At 36.5% G+C, this 21,972-nt stretch overlaps 2 protein-coding genes across 2 annotated transcripts; both read left to right on the top strand.

The window, feature by feature from the left end:
- The first annotated feature begins 3,445 nt into the window (after positions 1 to 3,445).
- On the top strand, positions 3,446 to 4,202 carry LOC116192075 (thionin-like protein 2). The gene is made up of 2 exons (XM_031520497.1): positions 3,446 to 3,837; positions 4,001 to 4,202. Exons 1-2 carry the CDS (start codon positions 3,531 to 3,533, stop codon positions 4,057 to 4,059), a joined length of 366 nt encoding a protein of 121 aa, XP_031376357.1. The 5' UTR covers positions 3,446 to 3,530; the 3' UTR covers positions 4,060 to 4,202.
- Positions 4,203 to 18,381: 14,179 nt separating this feature from the next.
- LOC116196697 (thionin-like protein 2) lies at positions 18,382 to 19,351 on the top strand. Its single transcript, XM_031526557.1, has 2 exons — positions 18,382 to 18,943; positions 19,107 to 19,351. Exons 1-2 carry the CDS (start codon positions 18,637 to 18,639, stop codon positions 19,163 to 19,165), a joined length of 366 nt encoding a protein of 121 aa, XP_031382417.1. The 5' UTR covers positions 18,382 to 18,636; the 3' UTR covers positions 19,166 to 19,351.
- Positions 19,352 to 21,972: the final 2,621 nt, after the last annotated feature.

Below are 21,972 nucleotides of genomic sequence, written 5' to 3'. Positions count from 1 at the left end.
TTGTAGCATAGAAAGAAATTTGTATTGTGTGATTAGTATGACGTTGATTTGGTAGGTTACTCTTTATGGCCAGTCGAAGGCACCAAGCAGCGATGAGGAGCAATATAATGGGGTAATTAACTATTCTAAATGTATTAAGTTGATTTTTAACTGTAGTTTATTTATTATAGCATTCATATGCAGACAATGTTCTTTGTTTTAGTCCATCAATGAGAGGCTTGAGAGTATTGAGGGAGATATGCAATAGTTGAAGTCGAAAATTTCAAATACAACAGCTTCAGTTTATGAAATGAAATGATAAGTTATGGATGAAATTAAGCAGTTGAGAGCAGCATTTTCAGATTGGATGAAGGAGATGAGAGAGAGTAGTATTCATGAGATTAAAGAAATGAATACATCTAGATTGGTTGGTATTAGAGAGATGATAATGAATGATAAAATGGTTGAAGCACCGGACATGGAGGAAGTTGAGGTTGTGAGTCACGGAGAAAAGGTTGACACTCATGGTCAAGAGGATAGGTTGGATGATATAGGGAACGAACTTCCTAATGTTGTTGGGGAAAACCAGATTCACCAAGAAGATGAAGGTTTTCATGAGGAAAATATCGTTAAAAGTATATGACAAAGTAGGTTGTAGCAACTGTGGCCGAAGAGAACTGTAAGGGAGTATGTACGACATATACTTAAGTTTTTGATATGGTTTTTGTTAATCTTATTATTTGAATTATGTAGATGGATCCGTTTTGAAAAGGCCTCATAAACCCGAGCCAGCTTTGAAGAGTCCATAAATGGGGGTATCGATACTAGCTAAGAGGAAGTATGGGAAAAGTGTTACCAAACAGTCGAAAAGAGTTAGAGCTCGACCTAAGGTTAATAAGAAGTCTATGAGCATGTATTCACGAGTAAGCATGACTTAAGTTTATATATATTGAAGAGATTTGTATTATGATATTTGATGGAAAAGTTAATCATCATTCTTAACAGAATTTACGATGATACATTTCGAAGGATGCTGTTGATCTTGGACATTCTCTTTTCTCCCTCAAAGAATGAGAGCATTGTATTACGTCAATGTTACGAACCTGTGATTTGGGTTGAATCCACGTGCAATCCTCGTGTTCTCGATTAACCCGTAAAAAGGAAAGATCAGGGTAGTGGCCCAATTTTCCTCTCCAACGCTCAAGTCAACAAGGGTTCTCATGAGAGCAAATAACATCTAAATTGTAAACTGTGGGCATAGCTCGATATTTATAATTGATCACAAGTGTATCTATTACCTTATTTCATGGAATTCTCGATATATTCGCCACATGTTATACCTCGATCAATTAGGAAATAAATCCCACTATGCTTGTTGCTTGAGTAGCTTCCATATCGCTTGGGCCAAATCAAGCTTCGCCCTATTGTGGGCTTCGCGAGCCTTCGCGGCCCATAAGGAGTCGGGTCCAAAAATCAATCCCTAACCGTTTGGTTCATTTCTACACTTAACCCATTTGCTAAAACTATGCATGTTGCCCCAATTGATTGCTTTTACCAGACCTTTGACTTATGACACAATTACTAATTTGGACCATAACTTTTGAGTTTATTTTACTTAAGGCCATACATTTAATATTATTGAATAACCCATCAAATTACGTGCATAAAATGTTCTTATAAGGCTTTCCTTATTTTAAAAATATTTTTTATTTTAGAAATACAAATTTAAAAATCAATGAAAAATAAAAAAAATGGTCGAAGATAGAGGAGCAAGGCCTCCAACGAAGTTGCCTAGGGCGGTGGTGATTGGCCACTACCATCCCTCGAGCCATTACCGCCCCTACCCTTTGTTTCTTTCTCTCTTCGAAGAGAGAGAAAAGAAGAGAAGGGGTAGTATTGAACAGTTGTTGGACTCTAAGTTGGCCAGCAATCTCACTTGCGGTGGTGGCAGTTGAATGTGTGCCAACACTGCTCTTCTTCCTAACTCTATTCTGTCACCATCGCCCCAGACGAGATCTCTGTTGGCCCTACTTTTCCTAATTTTATTCGTTCGAATATGCTTCCTAGAAAAGAAATGTACTTGAATCCATTTCTTTAAATTAATATTTCATATTTTACTTTAGACTTCTATCATTTAGAGCATATTTATATTTTATTTAGGACAGTGTTTAATATATGTATTAATTAGTGCCAATCAGATAACCATTTGAATTTATATTAAAATCAGAAAAAGTTACTCAATTTATATTATAATATTATAGTTATAGATGTAGTTGGATATTACTTTGTTATTAGAACCGGACCGGACCGACCAGTCCGATCGAAAACCGGCACCCTGTCCGGTCAGGTTCTCTGGAAAACTGAAATTGCACCTTTAGATCGGGATCCCATTAAACCGAACGATTTTTTACTGAACCCATACCAACTGGCCGGTTCTATGGATTTCTTTTTATTAAAAAATTAAATTGTATGCATGGAAACTTGAACCAAAGACCTCAACCCTCCCTAACTAACCTATTAGCCATTAGGCAACAGCCACATTTTGCTCCTTTTGATCATTCTTTATCTCTTTAAGCATAACAAAGGAAAAAATAACTTCCATAAAAAAATTCTTTCATTCATTATTTCAATTATTTGAATTATTGTGTATATATTTAATATATCATAGTCTTTCTTAATTTTATATGCATTATTTATTATTTAATTAGACGTGCAGTCCGACCCATCGAACCTCCGATTGGACCCATAAACCTCGTGAACCTATACCTCGACCGGTTCAGCGTCCGGTCCGATTTTAATAACACTGGGATATTCTATAAAATTTAATCAGGTTGAAGTGAAATTGAATCCCCTCTTTTGCTGTCAATACAAATAATATTGCAAGGAGAACTAGAAATTTATGTACAAAATTTTATTTTAAAAACATATACATGATAGTGCTACTATGAGTGCAATGTGATTAACTTAATTACAAAAGAACAAAAAAAAAATATGGATGGACTCACAATGCCTAGCATTATATCGTTTGAGTCAATTGTTTAATTTTATTAAAAAATATGTTATCAAATTATATCCGATCAAATTACTCAATTTTATCATTATTCTTTGGTACTTTTGGACGTGTTTTATTAAAGTTTGTTCATATAACTCTTAGAAATTCTATTTTTAGGTTAAATAATTATAAGTTTCTAATGTGATTATATTTAAGAATAGTATTTTGTTATATTCATTTACATATATATAAATATAGATATATATTTCACAAGTGAAATATTTCCTTAGTTTTTTCAGGGAAAATGGTTATCTGTATTATCTTAATTAAATAGATTGTAATATCATTCGCTCTCTTAAATTTCTACCAATTGCATTGCTCTAATTACACAACTTTATAGCAAATACCATTTTAACTTAATTTCATTGTCAAATTATGATAAACACATTCACAGTAAGTAAAGTATGAGCTTGTTCACTTGCTCCGCCCATCACTCTCACACTCAGAAGAACAAAGTCAATTTCACAGAGTCAATTTCCAATCGTCTAGAGAATTAGCAATGGAGAGGAGAGGATCATCAGTGAAGCCATCATCACTTGCTATGGTGTGTGTGGTGTTGGGCCTGTTAATGGGGGCTCACCAGTCCATGGCCAGTTTCCCGAGTTGCTACAAGTCCTGCTTCGTCCTCTGTGTCATCAAGCCTGGGGAGACCGCCTTCAAGTGCGCTTTCCAGTGCCTGAAGGATTGTCTTGTCCATTCGGCTTCCCCCTCGCCGGCCAGTGCCCTCAGCGTTGACACCGATTACTTCTGCAAGCTCGGGTGCTCCACATCCCTGTGCACTAACCTCAGCACCAAAACCAATCCCGGTAATAACTCTCTCCCATTTCAATATGCTTAATTTCCTCGTCTCGTACACTTTGATAGAGCTTATTCAACCGGAGAGCGGTAATTCCCGATCCATAGACATATTACATGCGGCTCATACGAGTTTATTTATTTTCCTAATGGATGTGTATTTTTGTGTTATAGGTGAAAAGGAAGTGGGTGGCTGTGTGGAGTCTTGCTCAGGGATGTGCTCCAACCACTGATTGATCATCTTCTTCACCAAGCTATATATATAGCTGCTCTGGAAGAAATGCTCCATATATCTCTATATGTTTGCACTAAATAAATTCAATTTCTATTCGGACAATGGAAAAAGAAAGAAAAACCAAAGTTGTTCGAGTTTGAATATTAATGTATTTTCTTAATCTTCTACATGAATGTTCTCGGTATCTTAATTTTGTGTCTGCAAGTTCACATAATAGTGCGCATGCAGAAATCAATGATCTATACAGTACGAGGTGTGATTGTCCAGCGCTTGTCGATAATATCGTAACAGGAGGGCAAACCCGAAGGGCCGTGCGGCCATAGATAATTACATTAAGCAGAATAGAACAGAATGGAACATATTTGAGTGTCACGGGTTTCCCTTCTAAGTGGGGGGTAGCGATAAAGATCCAAATCAGGCCAGCTGAATATTTCTGCAATTGATAACCTTAAATATGATTTTGATTTAATCGATGTGGGGACCGCAAAATATATTTGTCGGGCGGCCAAATAATTAACGGAAGAGATGGTGTGGCCTGAGACATGTTCATCGTCGATCATGTATAGCTGACCCGTGAACCTTATTGGATACCTAGCCTCTCTCGAGAGTGCTCATAATGCATGATGGAAGCGAGTACGGTGGGTTTGCCCACCTGCAGGCGGGAGATATAATTAAAACTCGTTTCATCTTGCATGATGAGAACCGAGTATGGATTTGTCCGCCAGCAAGCAGGACCTCTTTTTTTTTTATATAATTTTAATTCGGTATATTTTTATAATTTCTTTATTTAAATAGTTTCTTTTTATTTGTAACATTGAAAACATTTTAATTTTTTTTGGTGAAACACAAAGTTACGTCAATCTATTAACAAATTATTGTGACGTTAGAAATGTCCTAATTTTTTTCTTCGGTGAAACACATCATTATATTAACCTATTAACTGAGGTTAATTTTCGATTGGGCTAACTTGGCCATAACCTTCTCATACTTTTAATAAATTTCTTATCCCACTTAAAATTACCTGGGCTATTTAAGATAATTATATTGCAATTATGATTTTTTTTAAATTGAAATATTTCCCTTTAGTGGAATGGGTTTTCCCACATGCAAGTGCCGTACCCTTTTTTTATAACAATTTATTTGTTTATTTATAAAAACCTGTTGCGATTGGTCACTAATTTAGATAGTCTCCTTTTATTTGCAACATTAGTATGTCTTATTATTTTACCAATTTAAGTAGTCTCTTTTTATTTGAGATATAAGTATGTCCTATTATTTCAACAATTGAAGTATAAAAACCTATTGCAATTGGTCACCAATTTAAAAATAGTCTCTTTTTATTTGCGACATTAGTATGTCCTTTTATTTCACCAATTTAAGTAGTCTCTTTTTCTTTTCAGTAATAGAAATGTCATATTACTTTTGGAGAAAATGAAATGTTACGGCAACCTCAATCAAATGATAAGCTCAAGAACCAGAACTTGATAAGAAAGAAAGGTGGAGGGTAGAACCAACAAAACTCACTCAATAAGATGACTCGCCACGAGTAAGAAAAGTCGGGTTGATTCGCCACGCTCAAGGATGAACAATAAAAATCGGGGTTTTCGCCACTAAATAAAGGACTTGTTTAAATAAGAAAAATAGAGGAAACGTTCTAGGCAATTTCATTCAAATAGTCATCAAAGTCTCTTCATTTCCCACCAACTACGAATCTCATTCTCGCCATCTCTCCTTCGTTATGCTTTTATGTTTTCCCACCAAAGATTCGCATAATCGGTGAACTCGAGGGCCGCAAGCTGACACTTCTGGGCTTCGGAGTACTCATAGTATTCGAACACTTTATCAATGCGCAGGACCCACTCGAGGTACTCTTCAGGGGAACTCGTGCCTTTGAATTGCTGAATCTTCAGATTGAGGTTGTTACCGACACTCCTTTGCTCCCGTCGTGGAACCAGCTGCTCTTCTTCTTCAGGAAGTTCATCCTCCCGGTCAACTTCATCTTCCACTTGAACATTCCGTTTGGGAACTCGATGTGCACATGGTGGAGCAGCACGTGCCAAGGCCAGTCACTCAACAACTTGGGTCAATTTATCCAGCCGTACAGAAAGTTCTTCTTGCCCCTGCTGGAATCCAAGGAACTGGGCTTGGTTGAGTGTGAGTCCCCTCAAAACCTCATGGACGTTTTCCTCATCCATTGCGTTTTCCAAAATGATTCCTTACTAAACACTTGTATGTACACTCCCTCATGTGTTTCAATCGGCCAACAAGAACTTAACCTTCGCTCTGATACCAAATGATAAGCTCACGAACCAGAACTGGGTAAGAAAGAATGGTGGAGGGTAGAACCAACAAAACTCATTCGATAAGATTACTCGCCACGAGTAAGAAAAGTTAAGTTGATTCACCACGCTCAAGGAAGAACGATAAGAATTGGGGTTTTCGCCACTAAACAAGGGACTTGTTTAGATAAGAAAATAGAAGAAACGTTCTAGGCAATTTCATTCAAACATTCATCAAATTCGCCTGTCTGAACTGTTGCTTCCTCGGTGGAGTCGTATATGCTTTGGCAAATTTTGCCTCGATTGGATGAAGCACCATCAACAAATCTTCAATGGCAATTTCATCTTGAAGTTCCACTTGGGGTGAATTTAAAGTGGGTTCAATCAGAACTTGCTCTGTGGAGTTTGAAATTAGTACCTCCAAAATATTCTCCTCAAAAGATAAATCGTTCATAACTGAGACATGTGTATCTCGCTCCTGCATAGTCTGGTTCATCGACTCCACGTCTTCTTCCTCTTTTGTTTGGTTATCCCTCTTGGAAGTTGTGTCTTCAACCTGCACTTTTTCATCTTCTATCACAACATCAATAATCTTCATATCACCAAGATTTGTCTTTCCTTGTTCAAGAGGAAGGCCAGTTTCCGGAAGATTACTTGAAGGCTCAAACAACTGTTGCTCACACTCTAATGGCAAGAGTCTATCCTTCAAAAGTCGTTTCATGCGCCTCCAATCGGATTCTTTCCAACTACAATATGATTTCTTTATAACCCGCGCCACCAAGTAGAAGCTTTATCTTTTAAGCGATAAACAACACGATCAAATCGGCTTCCATCATCGGGAATGCCGTAGTAGTCGAAGAATCGGTCCACATCCGAAATCCACGCTAAGAATTCCTCGGTACTCAAGCTTCCGTTGAAAATTAGGATTCCCTTTGGGCGATAATCTCTCTGCAACCATAGGTGTCTTCTTATTCCACCAGAACTCTCGAGGGCTTGGGTCACTCGCTCGAGCCGTGCAATGAACTCCTCTCGCGTCTGCTGGAAAGTGAGAGGCAAGTCTTGGTCGAAAGTAAACCCTCTTGAAACTTGTCCAGGGTTGCTTTTAGCCATTATCTTTGCATATTTAGCAAAAATCCACTCAAACACATGATTGATTGGTGTGACATAAGAATTATCCTAAATTCATTTTTCAGTACTAATTCTCGATTGGAACATTCACTTGACTTTGCCACCAAAAACTTTTAACGAATTTCAATTTTCAAACTCCATCCAAAATTAGTGGGGCCCATTAAGCCAATTAAAAATTTTTAATTTATGAAAAACTAATTAAAATCAAGATTGCAGTTCCGCCAGGTGTGATGGCCGTCGTCAGGGCCCCTATTGCTAGAATTGAAATAACGACAAATTAGAGTTCTTTCAATTTTTGCGGTGAGGGCCCTGCTGGCAGCCACCAACCCTCCAATTGGGGTCGGTGGCAACTAGAACGGATACTCATGTGGAATGCTCTCATCACAAGAAAAGAATAATTATGTGAAAGTAATCCAAATTAATATATATAATAATATGAGAAAATCTAAAATAATCATACCTCACATTGATGTGGTAAAAAAAAAAACCAACAAGATTTCTTCAATGAAAAGTAATTATGACATTTACTTGAGTGATTAGCACTACTTGGTATTTTCACATGTTACATGACGATATAGGATCATGCAATAATTTTTCATATAATATTGATTCGATGAATTAATAAAAAAAACATTTACTTCTAGTATTTATCTATTACTATAATAAATAGAGAAGCATTTCCTATTTTTTGAATTCTTGAAAATATAAAAAAAAAATAAATGTTTATGAAATGATCTGATACCCATTTGAAAAAGTAACCAACCAATTAGAAAAGGGGTAAGTTTATCAAAAATCATGAACTTTGCATGAAATTTCAAATAGAAAAGGGGTAAGTAATAGTTGATGATTTTTTGTGTTAAAAATTGAAGTTCTTGGTCCATTTGAAAGTTCATGCAAAGTTGATGGCTTTTAATACAATTTTGGATGAGTCGATCATTCCTAAACTCCGGAGGATGTGTTAGCCGGTTGTTTTACCATTTTCGGCCTCAGAGGTGCTTTCTCCCCCTAGGAATTTAATGAGCCCCTGGCTCGTCCTATTGTTGCCACAGGTGTACGATCCTTATGTGATATTGACGGCTTCAAATGTTACTGCCCACTTGACTGAGGTATATTTCTAGGCACCCACCTTTCGGCTGCAACAGGCCAATATGTTTGCCTGAACTGGTGCTGCCAAGGAGTGCTCAACTCCTTTGTTCTTTCTTCGAGGATCATCCTTGTGCAGGCCATGCAAAGCCTTTCTTCAATGAACAGCTTCTGCAGGATGTTCTTTAGGCCTTCGACCCTCTGGAGTCCATCCTCTTCCTCATTTCTCCTCCTTGTCAGAAGAGGCCCGAGGTCAGCTCGCATTTCATTCTCACTGGCCAATGGAAAAGGTATAGTATCAACCTTCATCGGCCTCTCAGGAACCTTCAAGATTCCCCGATCTAGTTATCCTCAATCACATTCCGCAAGGCAATGCACTCATTTGTCGAGTGCCTCCAGGATGAAAATCAATAGAATACCTAGTTCTTGGTCTCTTCCTGTGATGGAGGCTTGTGGCCAGGCCCAAATTTCATCAAGCCGGCCTGTACCAAGAAGTTAAAGACCTCCTCTGTTTTAGATACATCAAAGGTGTAGTATTTAGACTGGTTGTAGGAATTCGGCCTCTCCTCTCAGGCCACCTTTTGCCTTGGCCAGAGGTGGGTAGGTCACAGGTTGATCGATAATAATTTCGGCGGCATCAACCTCGAGGTCAAGACTATCGAATTCTTCATAAATGGAGTGAACTGGATGTCGGCCGCGCTTTCATTCAGCCTCTTCCTTCAACAAACTTTCATAACCTGCAGCGTTAGTGCCAATTCAATAAAATCCCGAAAGTCCATACCATCAAACTTCTTTCTAAGCTCTCATTCCATACCCTTCTCGCACAACCTGACAAATTCATATTCAGACAATGCAACCCAGCAGGCCTATAGTTGAGTCTTGATTCTTGCGATATAGTCCTCCATTGGCTCTCAAGGCTTTTGAAGGATTCGAGATAAATCGGCTAACATGACTTCTGGCGTGGTACGATAAAATTGTGTATGGAATTGGGCCTCCAAATCAAAAACAGAATTAGGTGATAATTCAATGTACCATTTGAAAGTCGTACCTATCAAACAATTTCTGAACAATCTCAGCTTCAAGTAGTCATTCCCGCCACTTTGCTACATTGATATGTAAAAGGGCTATATGTTCTAGTGATGTCTGAGTTCCATCTCTAGAAAATAAAGTAAATCCTGGCACTTTAAACCCCCTAAGAAACTCATAGGTCTGGTATGTCCACTCCGGGTAAGGTTTCCAGGTGTGTTTGATTTTAGAGTTAAGTAGAGTTGAGTTTTTATTTTAATTGGGTTGTAATGATTGTGTTGTTGAATTATGAGAAAAAGTGTAAAAAAGTAATGAATAATTAAAAGAAAGTAATGATTGTATTGTTGAATTGTGAAAAAAATAACGGATAGTTAACAAAATTTAGTATTAAAAATTGAATTAAATGGTTTAAAAATTGAAGAAAAAGGGAAAAATAATAATTGTGTTGTTGATTTTTATTATGTAGTGAGTAGAGTTAAAAGTTATAATTAAAATTTAAAAAACTTGATTACAAAATCAAACGGGATACTATAGACTGGCCAATCAACTGCCGTAATATCGACCCATACATGTCCTGAATGACATCTTGTAGAACTCTCCTATCGACCGGCTGGTATGCTTGTGCTAGCCTATTCATATCTCTGGCCAGTAGCAGTGGATTTGGTGGTGCCACTAGCCTAAAAGCCTGTGGTGACTCTGGCGCTGCAGTTGGAATTGGCGGGATAGGTGGATTAGGTTGGATCGGCTGGCCAGGTGGCCTATGAAGGGGAACCTGTCCAGCTGAGCCCCCAAGCTGAAAGTTTTGCGCTACCTTCTCTCTTGGCACAGGCCGAGGTTCTACAGGCTTTTGATCCACGACTTGGGCTTGTCTGATTGCTTGATTCCAATACCTATTATGTTGAGGATTAGCCTCAATTAAGGCCCCTAATTGTCGAGAACTATGCTCTACAGTTTAAACTTCAACATTTATCCTTTCACTAAAATTGTCAATTTCACCGCGCATGTTTTGGAAACGGCGAGCCGATTCTTGCATTGCTGCCAGATAGGTGGATTAGGTTAGATCGGCTATGGTGACTCTGGCGCTGCAGTTGGAATTGGCGGGATAGGTGGATTAGGTTGGATTGGCTGGCCAAGTGGCCTATGAAGGGGAACCTGTCCGGCTGAGGATTAGCCCCCAAGTTATCGGCCTGAAAGTTTTGCGCTACCTCCTCTCTTGGCACAGGCCGAGGTTCTACAGGCCTTTGATCCATGACTTGGGCTTGTCTGATTGCTTGATTCCAATGCCTATTATGTTGAGGATTAGCCTCAATTAAGGCCTCTAATTGTCGAGAACTGTGCTCTACAGTTTGAACTTCAACATTTATCCTTTTACTAAAATTGTCAATTTCACCGCACATGTTTTGGAAACGGCTAGCCGATTCTTGCATTGTAGCTAGAGTATCAGCAAAGTATCTTACCAAGCGTTGGAGTGGATCTCCTTCCACTTCCTCATCGTCCATGAGTTCATTAACGTTACGGACATGCTGGTGCAGCCACGGTGGATTTTTAGTGGCCTATGGCAAAACTTGCTTCTCCTGTACGTTCTCCTATTGTTGCTCCATTCTTCCTCTACACTGTGGGTCTCACCGGGCGTACCAGAAAACGTTATTTGCTGCAAAATCTTACAGCCACGCTTCCCTTCCTGGTTGGTGGATTAGTTCGTGACGTGAAGATGCCACGGAATCACCTAGGCGTGCTAGGGATGTTGTCTCCCAAGTGTAAGATCTGTCGAACAACACCGACAGTCCTCCTCTAGTCAGTGCGTAGTACCACAGGCTCGTAGCTCTGCAGGACTGGCTGTCGGGTTTGGATCAAACTTGTCGATATTGATGCTCGACGAGGCTCGAGGAAATAGCCTCTTGGATTCTTTCCACTATTTTTTGCCTTGTCCAGAAGGTTAAGGACTTTAGATTTTCAGGTGTAGAGGAACGGTAGGTTAGAAACTCTTCCGTGAGAAAGATAAAGGTGCAGTCGGTAGGCACGAAGCTCTTCCTTGAAAAATAAAAGTACATATAAAAGTAAAGTAACTGAACAAGTGATTAAATAGAGTTGTTGATTGATCGAGTCGTCCCCTAAAACTTACTATTGTACAGGATTATATAGTCCTACTTATTCTAAGGAAAGAGCCAAATACTTGGCATGCTTCCCAAAACAACTAAAGCGTACAGTGCAAGTTTTTAGTGTCAACAAAAATATGGAGGAATATAATTAAAAACGATGAACTTATTTTATCGAGATTTCACTCTCCACTTATATTCATATATTATACCTCGAAGAAAATAATTATGGTTGGATAAAAATTAATTCAAATGATGAAATGAACATTACTTAAAGTTTCTTTGGAGGAAAACATCATTTCATAAAGTTGGATTGTTGAATATGACGTTTTGAATGAATATGGATTTGGTTGTGGTGTTTAGGGATTTTAGGGATTTAAATTTGTGGGAGATTTTAAGGTTTAAGGAATAGATTAATTAGTCCTTGCTGAAAATGCCGCAAAATGTTCTACTAAAATTGGTAATCTAATTTGTTAAAGAGAATTTTATTTTAGGTTAAAGATTATGTTTTGTTGTACATAAATATTGGTTTGTAGAAGTTGAAATTTATTTGTTAAATAGAAAGTTAATTTAGAGCAACGTGGGATTTATGGATGTGTGGATATTGTCATTGTATAAATTAAGTATAATGAGAAAATATTCCAAATGAGCACAATTTGACTTAAAGTTATGTAGTTGGAGATATTATTGTTTTGGTTGTGAATGTAACATTTTTATAAATAGAATAGATAACTACTATCGTGGTGAAGAGTTGAATAGTCATTTGTGTAGTCATTTTATAGAAAGTTGGGATATAATGAGAGGACTTATCTTAAGGAAATTGTACTCATTGTGGAAGTTACTCTAGTGCTAATTTGGTAATGTTAGGAAATAAATTTTAATTATTTATTTAGTCTGTGAGCTAATGTTGGGGAGGAATATGACTATGAATGGTTGATTTATTTTTATCTTTAAGTTTATTTTGATTGAATTAACACATCATATATTGATGTGAAGAGTCAATTGTTAGTACAATATCAATATTTTAGAAATTAAAGTGTAATGAAGGGATATAATGAGGAGGATTTATGTTAAAGTGAATGATGACATGCACATGACTATTTAGAGTTTATAGTAGTGTGAATTTTATTAATATATTAAATGAATTTAATTGTTTCGACTGTGACGAAAAGTCCAAGTTGAATAGGAATATATATCTATAAAATTATTATGAATGAAGACCTTATCATTTTCATATTATTATGTTAGTTTTGAAAAAACAATGATAATTGGATTCCGAGAATGGAAGGTTATTCTTTTTGTTGAATAAGTTGCTATGAGTTAGGGGATTATGCTGCAAATGTCTAATTAAATATTGATGTGAAATTTTATGAATGAGTCGATAAGGATTTAATATTCTATTTTGTTGACTTGGAGTTAGAATGTCAAATATAGAAGTTTAGTTGTTATCTTAATTAAAATATCTCATTTCAAAGAATATTATGATTCCTTTAATGAAAACTGATGTTAGAATAAAAATGAAAAATAATTTGAACGTGGTAGGTTGTTTCTGGTTGCTTTGGAGATAGTCTTGTAGGGGAGGTTGATTTGAAATGATTTTATTATTATTTTTTATGGAAAATTTTGGACAGATTGATGTTCTTGACTTGGTAGTATTAATGGTAAATTAATTAATTTTATTGTTAGATCTCATTTTTGAAGTTTTTGTTTTGGTTATAATTGGATTATTTTGAAATGCTAGAAATGGTGGTAATGAATTAAATTTAGGTGAAGTGCAATTAAATTTTAAATTTTCTGTAATGTTTGAAAAAGTGGCATCGATTTAGTGTAGTTATATTTTTATTTAAGGATTGACTTTTTTTTCTTACTTCTTGTTTCTCCTTTTTAGCGTTGATAATGATAGTGTAATTGTAGTACATAGGGAACATTAATGGGAAAGCAAACGAAATGTGTTGTAAATGAAGTGTATAGCGGTTGAAGATGCTCTGAAAGTAATTGACCGTCCCGATAGCGGAGAAAATGTATGTATAATGATGCAACGACATATAAATTCATGATTTATGAGTAAATTTTATTTTTGTTGTATAAGGTGTTATCTTATCTTATTATGCGTTGGTTTCATTGAAAACGCAATGCACCCTCGAACAAGTGGCGACCATGTTTAGCAAATTTGATAAGAAAAAAAAGATGGTTGTTGTTGATGTAGGATTTGGGAGTTTATTGCATATTCCTTGCATGCAGCTGCAACAACAATTATGCATCTTCCTGTTGAAATGCTATCTATGACTTTGATAATAGGAAGCTAATTATTCACGAGTTACACAAAGTTGTTACATATAAGATGTTGAGAAATTGTTGGGTCTTGATAGGAGAGGACCAAATGTTCCACGTAAGAGGAGTGAGCATGAAATGTTACCGATAGTAAGGGACACACAGGGATTAGGAATAATTAAGTTTAATGATTTAGAGAAACAATTGGTAGATCTTAATGTCTAGGTAGATGATAATTTTAAATGTATGATTGCACTTTTGATTACGAAGACCCTTCGTTATCCTACTACAAACGCAAAAATTTCAAAGGAATATTTGTATAGCATAGTAGATGTGGATAAGATAAGATCATGTAATTGTGCAAAACTAGTATTGGAGAAGCTTGATGAGGGTGTGACAAATTTGAAGAAAGTCAATTAGAAATGGATCACCGGTTGTGTATTTCTCTTGTTGGTATGTAAAACTTTTATGAAATTGAATATTGTATATATATTTGTGCAATTTAGAAGTATTTTAATTGAAGATGAACATCTGAATTGCTTTTTAGTTATTGTATGTGGACAATATTAGGTTGGGATTGCTGGTGGTCTCGCTTAATAAACAAACCCTACTACTTCTTCAATACTAGGGGAAGAGTGATATTATCTAACTCCTCAACATAATTAAGAAGATGGATGGTGTCGATGAGAAAAGTGTAAGTCTCATATAAATTGTTCTTATTGTAGCATAGAAAGAAATTTGTATTGTGTGATCAGTATGACGTTGATTTGGTAGGTTACTCTTTATGGCCAATCGAAGGCACCAAGCGGTGATGAGGAGCAATATAATGGGGTAATTAACTATTCTAAATATATTAAGTTGATTTTTAACTGTAGTTTATTTATTATAGCATTCATATGCAGACAATGTTCTTTGTTTTAGTCCATCAATGAGAGGCTTGAGAGTATTGAGGGAGATATACAATAGATGAAGTCGAAAATGTCAAATACAACAGCTTCAATTTATGAAATGAAAGGATAAGTTATGGATGAAATTAAGCAGTTGAGAGCAGCATTTTCAAATTGGATGAAGCAGATGAGAGAGAGCAGTATTCATGAGATTAAAGAAATGAATACATCTAGATTGGTTGGTATTAGAGAGATGATAATGAATGATAAAATGGAAGAAGCACCGGACATGGAGGAAGTTGAGGTTGCGAGTCACGGAGAAAAGGTTGACACTCATGGTCAAGAGGATAGGTTGGATGATATAGGGAACGAACTTCCTAATGTTGTTGGGGAGAACCATATTCACCAAGAAGATGAAGGTTTTCATGAGGAAAATATCGTTAAAAGTATATGACAAAATTAGGCTGTAGCAACTGTGGCCGAAGAGAACTGTAAGGAAGTATGCACGACATATACTTAAGTTTTTGATATGGTTTTTGTTAATCTTATTATTTGAATTATGTAGATGGATCCGTTTTGAAGACGTCTCATAAACCCGAGCCAGCTTTGAAGAGTCCATAAATGGGGGTATCGATACTAGCTAAGAGGAAATATGGGACAAGTGTTACCAAACAGTTGAAAAGGGTTAGAGCTCAACCTAAGGTTAATAAGAAATCTATGAGCATGTATTCACGAGTAAGCATGACTTTAGTTTATATATATTGAAGAGATTTGTATTATGATATTTGATGGAAAAGTTAATCATCATTCTTAACAGAATTTACGATGATACATTTCGAAGGATGCTGTTGATCTTGGACATTCTCTTTTCTCCCTCAAAGAATGAGAGCATTGTATTACGTCAATGTTACGAACCTGTGATTTGGGTTGAATCCACGTGCAATCCTCGTGTTCTCAATTAACCCGCAAAAAGGAAAGATTAGGGTAGTGGCCCAATTTTCCTCTCTAACGCTCAAGTCAACAAGGGTTCTTATGAGAGCAAATAACATCTAAATTGTAAACTGTAGGCATAGCTCGATATTTATAATTGATCACAAGTGTATCTATTACCTTATTTCATGGAATTCTCGATATATTCGCCAAATGTTATACCTCGATCAATTAGGAAATAAATCCCACCATGCTTGTTGCCTGAGTAGCTTCCATATCACCAGGGCCAAATCAAGCTTCGCCCCATTGTGGGCTTCGCGAGCCTTCGCGACCCATAAGGAGTCGGGTCCAAAAATCAATCCCTAACTGTTTGGTTCATTTCTGCAGTTAGAAAAGTGATTTTCTCCAGCGAGTTAATAAGTGCTTATAAAAATTGTTTATGCTTATTCTCTTTTTAAGTATTAATTTTAACTTCAACAATTTTAAATATTTACCTCCTACAACTCTTTAACTTATTGAAATCAATATTTATTTTTTTAGAATTATATTTCAACACATTTATATCACCATTAGCACTCCCAAACCAAGCGTAACTAGGATTAATGGGAGCGATGGTAGATTAGTTTAGGCATTTCCTTAGAAAAAAAATTATAAATATGAGAAATAAAATCATATAAAACATATTTACTTTTGACGAATTTTTTTTGAAAGTTTTTAAAAGCAAAACACTGCAAGAAATTAAATAGGTAAAATGCAATTATCTCACTTGAGATTTGAGGAAAAGACACTTAACCCATTTGCTAAAACAATGCACGTTGCCCCAATTGATTGCTTTTACCAGACCTTTGACTTATGACACAATTACTAATTTGGACCATAACTTTTGAGTTTATTTTACTTAAGGCCATACATTTAACATTATTGAATAACCCATCAAATTACGTGCATAAAATGTTCTTATAAGGCTTTGCTTATTTTAAAAATATTTTTTATTTTAGAAATACAAATTTAAAAATCAAAGAAAAAAAAATGGCCGAAGATAGAAGAGCAAGGCCTCCAACGAAGTTGCCTAGGGCGATGGTGATTGTTTCTTTCTCTCTTCGAAGAGAGAGAAAAGAAGAGAAGGGGTAGTATTGAACAGTTGTTGGACTCTAAGTTGGCCAGCAATCTCACTTGCAGTGGTGGCAGTTGAATGTGTGCCAACACTGCTCTTCTTCCTAACTCTATTCTATCACCACCGCCCCAGACGAGATCTCTGTTGGCCCTACTTTTCCTAATTTTATTCGTTCGAATATGCTTCCTAGAAAAGAAATGTACTTGAATCCATTTCTTTAAATTAATATTTCATATTTTACTTTAGACTTCTATCGTTTAGAGCATATTTATGTTTTATTTAGGACCGTGTTTAATATATGTATTAATTAGTGCCAATCAGATAACCATTTGAATTTATATTAAAATCAGAAAAAGTTACTCGATTTATATTATAATAATATAGTTATAGATGTAGTTGGATATTCCTTTGTTATTAGAACCGGACCGAACCAGCCAGTCCGATCGGAAACCGGCACCCTGTCCGGTCAGGTTCTCTGGAAAACTGAAATTGCACCTTTAGATCGGGGATCCCATTAAACCGAACGATTTTTTACTGAACCCATACCAACCGACCGGTTCTATGGATTTCTTTTTATTAAAAAATTAAATTGTATGCATGGAGACTTGAACCAAAGACCTCAAACCTCCCTAACTAACCTATTAGCCATTAGGCAACAGCCACATTTTGCTCCTTTTGATCATTCTTTATCTCTTTAAGCATAACAAAGGAAAAAATAACTTCCATAAAAAAATTCTTTCATTCATTATTTCAATTATTTGAATTATTGTGTATATATTTAATATATCATAACCTTTCTTAATTTTATATGCATTATTTATTATTTAATTAGACGTACAGTCCGACCCATCGAACCCCCGATTGGACCCATAAACCTCGTGAACCTATACCTCGACCGGTTCAGCGTCCGGTCCGATTTTAATAACACTGGGATATTCTATAAAATTTAATCAGGTTGAAGTGAAATTGAATCCCCTCTTTTGCTGTCAATACAAATAATATTGCAAGGAGAACTAGTAATTTATGTACAAAATTTTATTTTAAAAACATATACATGATAGTGCTACTATGAGTGCAATGTGATTAACTTAATTACAAAAGAACAAAAAAAAATATGCATGGACTCACAATGCCTAGCATTATATCGTTTGAGTCAATTGTTTAATTTTATTAAAAAATATGTTATCAAATTATATCAGATCAAATTACTCAATTTTATCATTATTCTTTGGTACTTTTGGACGTGTTTTATTAAAGTTTGTTCATATAACTCTTAGAAATTCTATTTTTAAGTTAAATAATTATAAGTTTCTAATGTGATTATATTTAAGAATAGTATTTTGTTATATTCATTTACATATATATAAATATATATATATATATATATTTCACGAGTGAAATATTTCCTTAGTTTTTTTCTGGGAAAATGGTTATCTGTATTATCTTAATTAAATAGATTGTAATATCATTCTCTCTCTTAAATTTCTACCAATTGCATTGCTCTAATTACTGAAATTACAACTTTATTTAGCAAATCTTTACCATTTTAACACAAAGCATTAATTTCATTGTCAAATTATGATAAACACATTCACAGTAAGTAAAGTATGAGCTTTTATCCCATATATACACATGTAATACATACACACCGACCCACACATATATCTAGGGCTTGTTCACTTGCTCCGCCCATCACTCTCACACTCAGAAGAACAAAGTCAATTTCACAGAGTCAATTTCCAATCGTCTAGAGAATTAGCAATGGAGAGGAGAGGATCATCAGTGAAGCCATCATCACTTGCTATGGTGTGTGTGGTGTTGGGCCTGTTAATGGGGGCTCACCAGTCCATGGCCAGTTTCCCGAGTTGCTACAAGTCCTGCTTCGTCCTCTGTGTCATCAAGCCTGGGGAGACCGCCTTCAAGTGCGCTTTCCAGTGCCTGAAGGATTGTCTTGTCCATTCGGCTTCCCCCTCGCCGGCCAGTGCCCTCAGCGTTGACACCGATTACTTCTGCAAGCTCGGGTGCTCCACATCCCTGTGCACTAACCTCAGCACCAAAACCAATCCCGGTAATAACTCTCTCCCATTTCAATATGCTTAATTTCCTCGTCTCGTACACTTTGATAGAGCTTATTCAACCGGAGAGCGGTAATTCCCGATCCATAGACATATTACATGCGGCTCGTACGAGTTTATTTATTTTCCTAATGGATGTGTATTTTTGTGTTATAGGTGAAAAGGAAGTGGGTGGCTGTGTGGAGTCTTGCTCAGGGATGTGCTCCAACCACTGATTGATCATCTTCTTCACCAAGCTATATATATAGCTGCTCTGGAAGAAATGCTCCATATATCTCTATATGTTTGCACTAAATAAATTCAATTTCTATTCGGACAATGGAAAAAGAAAGAAAAACCAAAGTTGTTCGAGTTTGAATATTAATGTACTTTCTTAATCTTCTACATGAATGTTCTCGGTATCTTAATTTTGTATCTGCAAGTTCACATAATAGTGCGCATGCAGAAATCAATGATCTATACAGTACGAGGTGTGATTGTCCAGCGCTTGTCGATAATATCGTAACAGGAGGGCAAACCCGAAGGGCCGTGCGGCCATAGATAATTACATTAAGCAGAATAGAACAGAATGGAACATATTTGAGTGTCACGGGTTTCCCTTCTAAGTGGGGGGTAGCGATAAAGATCCAAATCAGGCCAGCTGAATATTTCTGCAATTGATAACCTTAAATATGATTTTGATTTAATCGATGTGGGGACCGCAAAATATATTTGTCGGGCGGCCAAATAATTAACGGAAGAGATGGTGTGGCCTGAGACATGTTCATCGTCAATCATGTATAGCTGACCCGTGAACCTTATTGGATACCTAGCCTCTCTCGAGAGTGCTCATAATGCATGATGGAAGCGAGTACGGTGGGTTTGCCCACCTGCAGGCGGGAGATATAATTAAAACTCGTTCCATCTTGCATGATGGGAATCGAGTATGGATTTGTCCGCCAGCAAGCAGGACCTCTTTTTTTTATATAATTTTAAATTCGGTATATTTTTATAATTTCTTTATTTAAATAGTTTCTTTTTATTTGTAACATTGAAAACATTTTAATTTTTTTTGGTGAAACACAAAGTTACGTCAATCTATTAACAAATTATTGTGACGTTAGAAATGTCCTAATTTTTTTCTTCGGTGAAACACATCATTATATTAACCTATTAACTGAGGTTAATTCTCGATTGGGCTAACTTGGCCATAACCTTCTCATACTTTTAATAAATTTCTTATCCCACTTAAAATTACCTGGGCTATTTAAGATAATTATATTGCAATCATGATTTTTTTTTAAATTGAAATATTTCCCTTTAGTAGAATGGGTTTTCCCACATGCAAGTGCCGTACCCTTTTTTATAACAATTTATTTGTTTATTTATAAAAACTTGTTGCGATTGGTCACTAATTTAGATAGTCTCCTTTTATTTGCAACATTAGTATGTCTTATTATTTTACCAATTTAAGTAGTCTCTTTTTATTTGAGATATAAGTATGTCCTATTATTTCAACAATTGAAGTATAAAAACCTATTGCAATTGGTCACCAATTTAAAAATAGTCTCTTTTTATTTGCGACATTAGTATGTCCTTTTATTTCACCAATTTAAGTAGTCTCTTTTTCTTTTCAGTAATAGAAATGTCATATTACTTTTGGAGAAAATGAAATGTTACGGCAACCTCAATCAAATGATAAGCTCAAGAACCAGAACTTGATAAGAAAGAAAGGTGGAGGGTAGAACCAACAAAACTCACTCAATAAGATGACTCGCCACGAGTAAGAAAAGTCGGGTTGATTCGCCACGCTCAAGGATGAACAATAAAAATCGGGATTTTCGCCACTAAACAAGACTTGTTTAAATAAGAAAAATAGAGGAAACGTTCTAGGCAATTTCATTCAAATAGTCATCAAAGTCTCTTCATCTCCCACCAACTACGAATCTCATTCTCGCCATCTCTCCTTCGTTATGCTTTTATGTTTTCCCACCAAAGATTCGCATAATCGGTGAACTCGAGGGCCGCAAGCTGACACTTCTGGGCTTCGGAGTACTCATAGTATTCAAACACTTTATCAATGCGCAGGACCCACTCGAGGTACTCTTCAGGGGAACTCGTGCCTTTGAATTGCTGAATCTTCAGATTGAGGTTGTTACCGACACTCCTTTGCTCCCGTCGTGGAACCAGCTGCTCTTCTTCTTCAGGAAGTTCATCCTCCCGGTCAACTTCATCTTCCACTTGAACATTCCGTTTGGGAACTCGATGTGCACATGGTGGAGCAGCACGTGCCAAGGCCAGTCACTCACCAACTTGGGTCAATTTATCCAGCCGTACAGAAAGTTCTTCTTGCCCCTGCTGGAATCCAAGGAACTGGGCTTGGTTGAGTGTGAGTCCCCTCAAAACCTCATGGACGTTTTCCTCATCCATTGCGTTTTCCAAAATGATTCCTTACTAAACACTTGTGTGTACACTCCCTCATGTGTTTCAATCGGCCAACAAGAACTTAACCTTCGCTCTGATACCAAATGATAAGCTCACGAACCAGAACTGGGTAAGAAAGAATGGTGGAGGGTAGAACCAACAAAACTCATTCGATAAGATGACTCGCCACGAGTAAGAAAAGTTAGGTTGATTCACCACGCTCAAGGAAGAACGATAAGAATCGGGGTTTTCGCCACTAAACAAGGGACTTGTTTAGATAAGAAAATAGAAGAAACGTTCTAGGCAATTTCATTCAAATATTCATCAAATTCGCCTGTCTGAACTGTTGCTTCCTTGGTGGAGTCGTATATGCTTTGGCAAATTTTGCCTCGATTGGATGAAGCACCATCAACAAATCTTCAATGGCAATTTCATCTTGAAGTTCCACTTGGGGTGAATTTAAAGTGGGTTCAATCAGAACTTGCTCTGTGGAGTTTGAAATTAGTACCTCCAAAATATTCTCCTCAAAAGATAAATCGTTCATAACTGAGACATGTGTATCTCGCTCCTGCATAGTCTGGTTCATCGACTCCACGTCTTCTTCCTCTTTTGTTTGGTT

Source organism: Punica granatum, chromosome 1, assembly GCF_007655135.1.
Source record: "Punica granatum isolate Tunisia-2019 chromosome 1, ASM765513v2, whole genome shotgun sequence".
Lineage (NCBI taxonomy): Eukaryota > Viridiplantae > Streptophyta > Magnoliopsida > Myrtales > Lythraceae > Punica > Punica granatum.
The sequence above is the reverse complement of the archived record's forward strand: the minus strand, read 5'-3'. Positions and strand labels throughout refer to the sequence as shown.

What these genes read in the sequence shown, in the direction of transcription:
- LOC116192075 (XM_031520497.1), top strand. Translation starts at nt 3,531, where the DNA reads ATGGAGAGGAGAGGATCATCAGTGAAGCCATCATCACTTGCTATGGTG. An exon ending in CAGCACCAAAACCAATCCCG is followed by an intron (nt 3,838 to 4,000) that starts GTAATAACTCTC and finishes TTTGTGTTATAG; the next exon opens with GTGAAAAGGAAGTGGGTGGC.
- LOC116196697 (XM_031526557.1), top strand. Translation starts at nt 18,637, where the DNA reads ATGGAGAGGAGAGGATCATCAGTGAAGCCATCATCACTTGCTATGGTG. An exon ending in CAGCACCAAAACCAATCCCG is followed by an intron (nt 18,944 to 19,106) that starts GTAATAACTCTC and finishes TTTGTGTTATAG; the next exon opens with GTGAAAAGGAAGTGGGTGGC.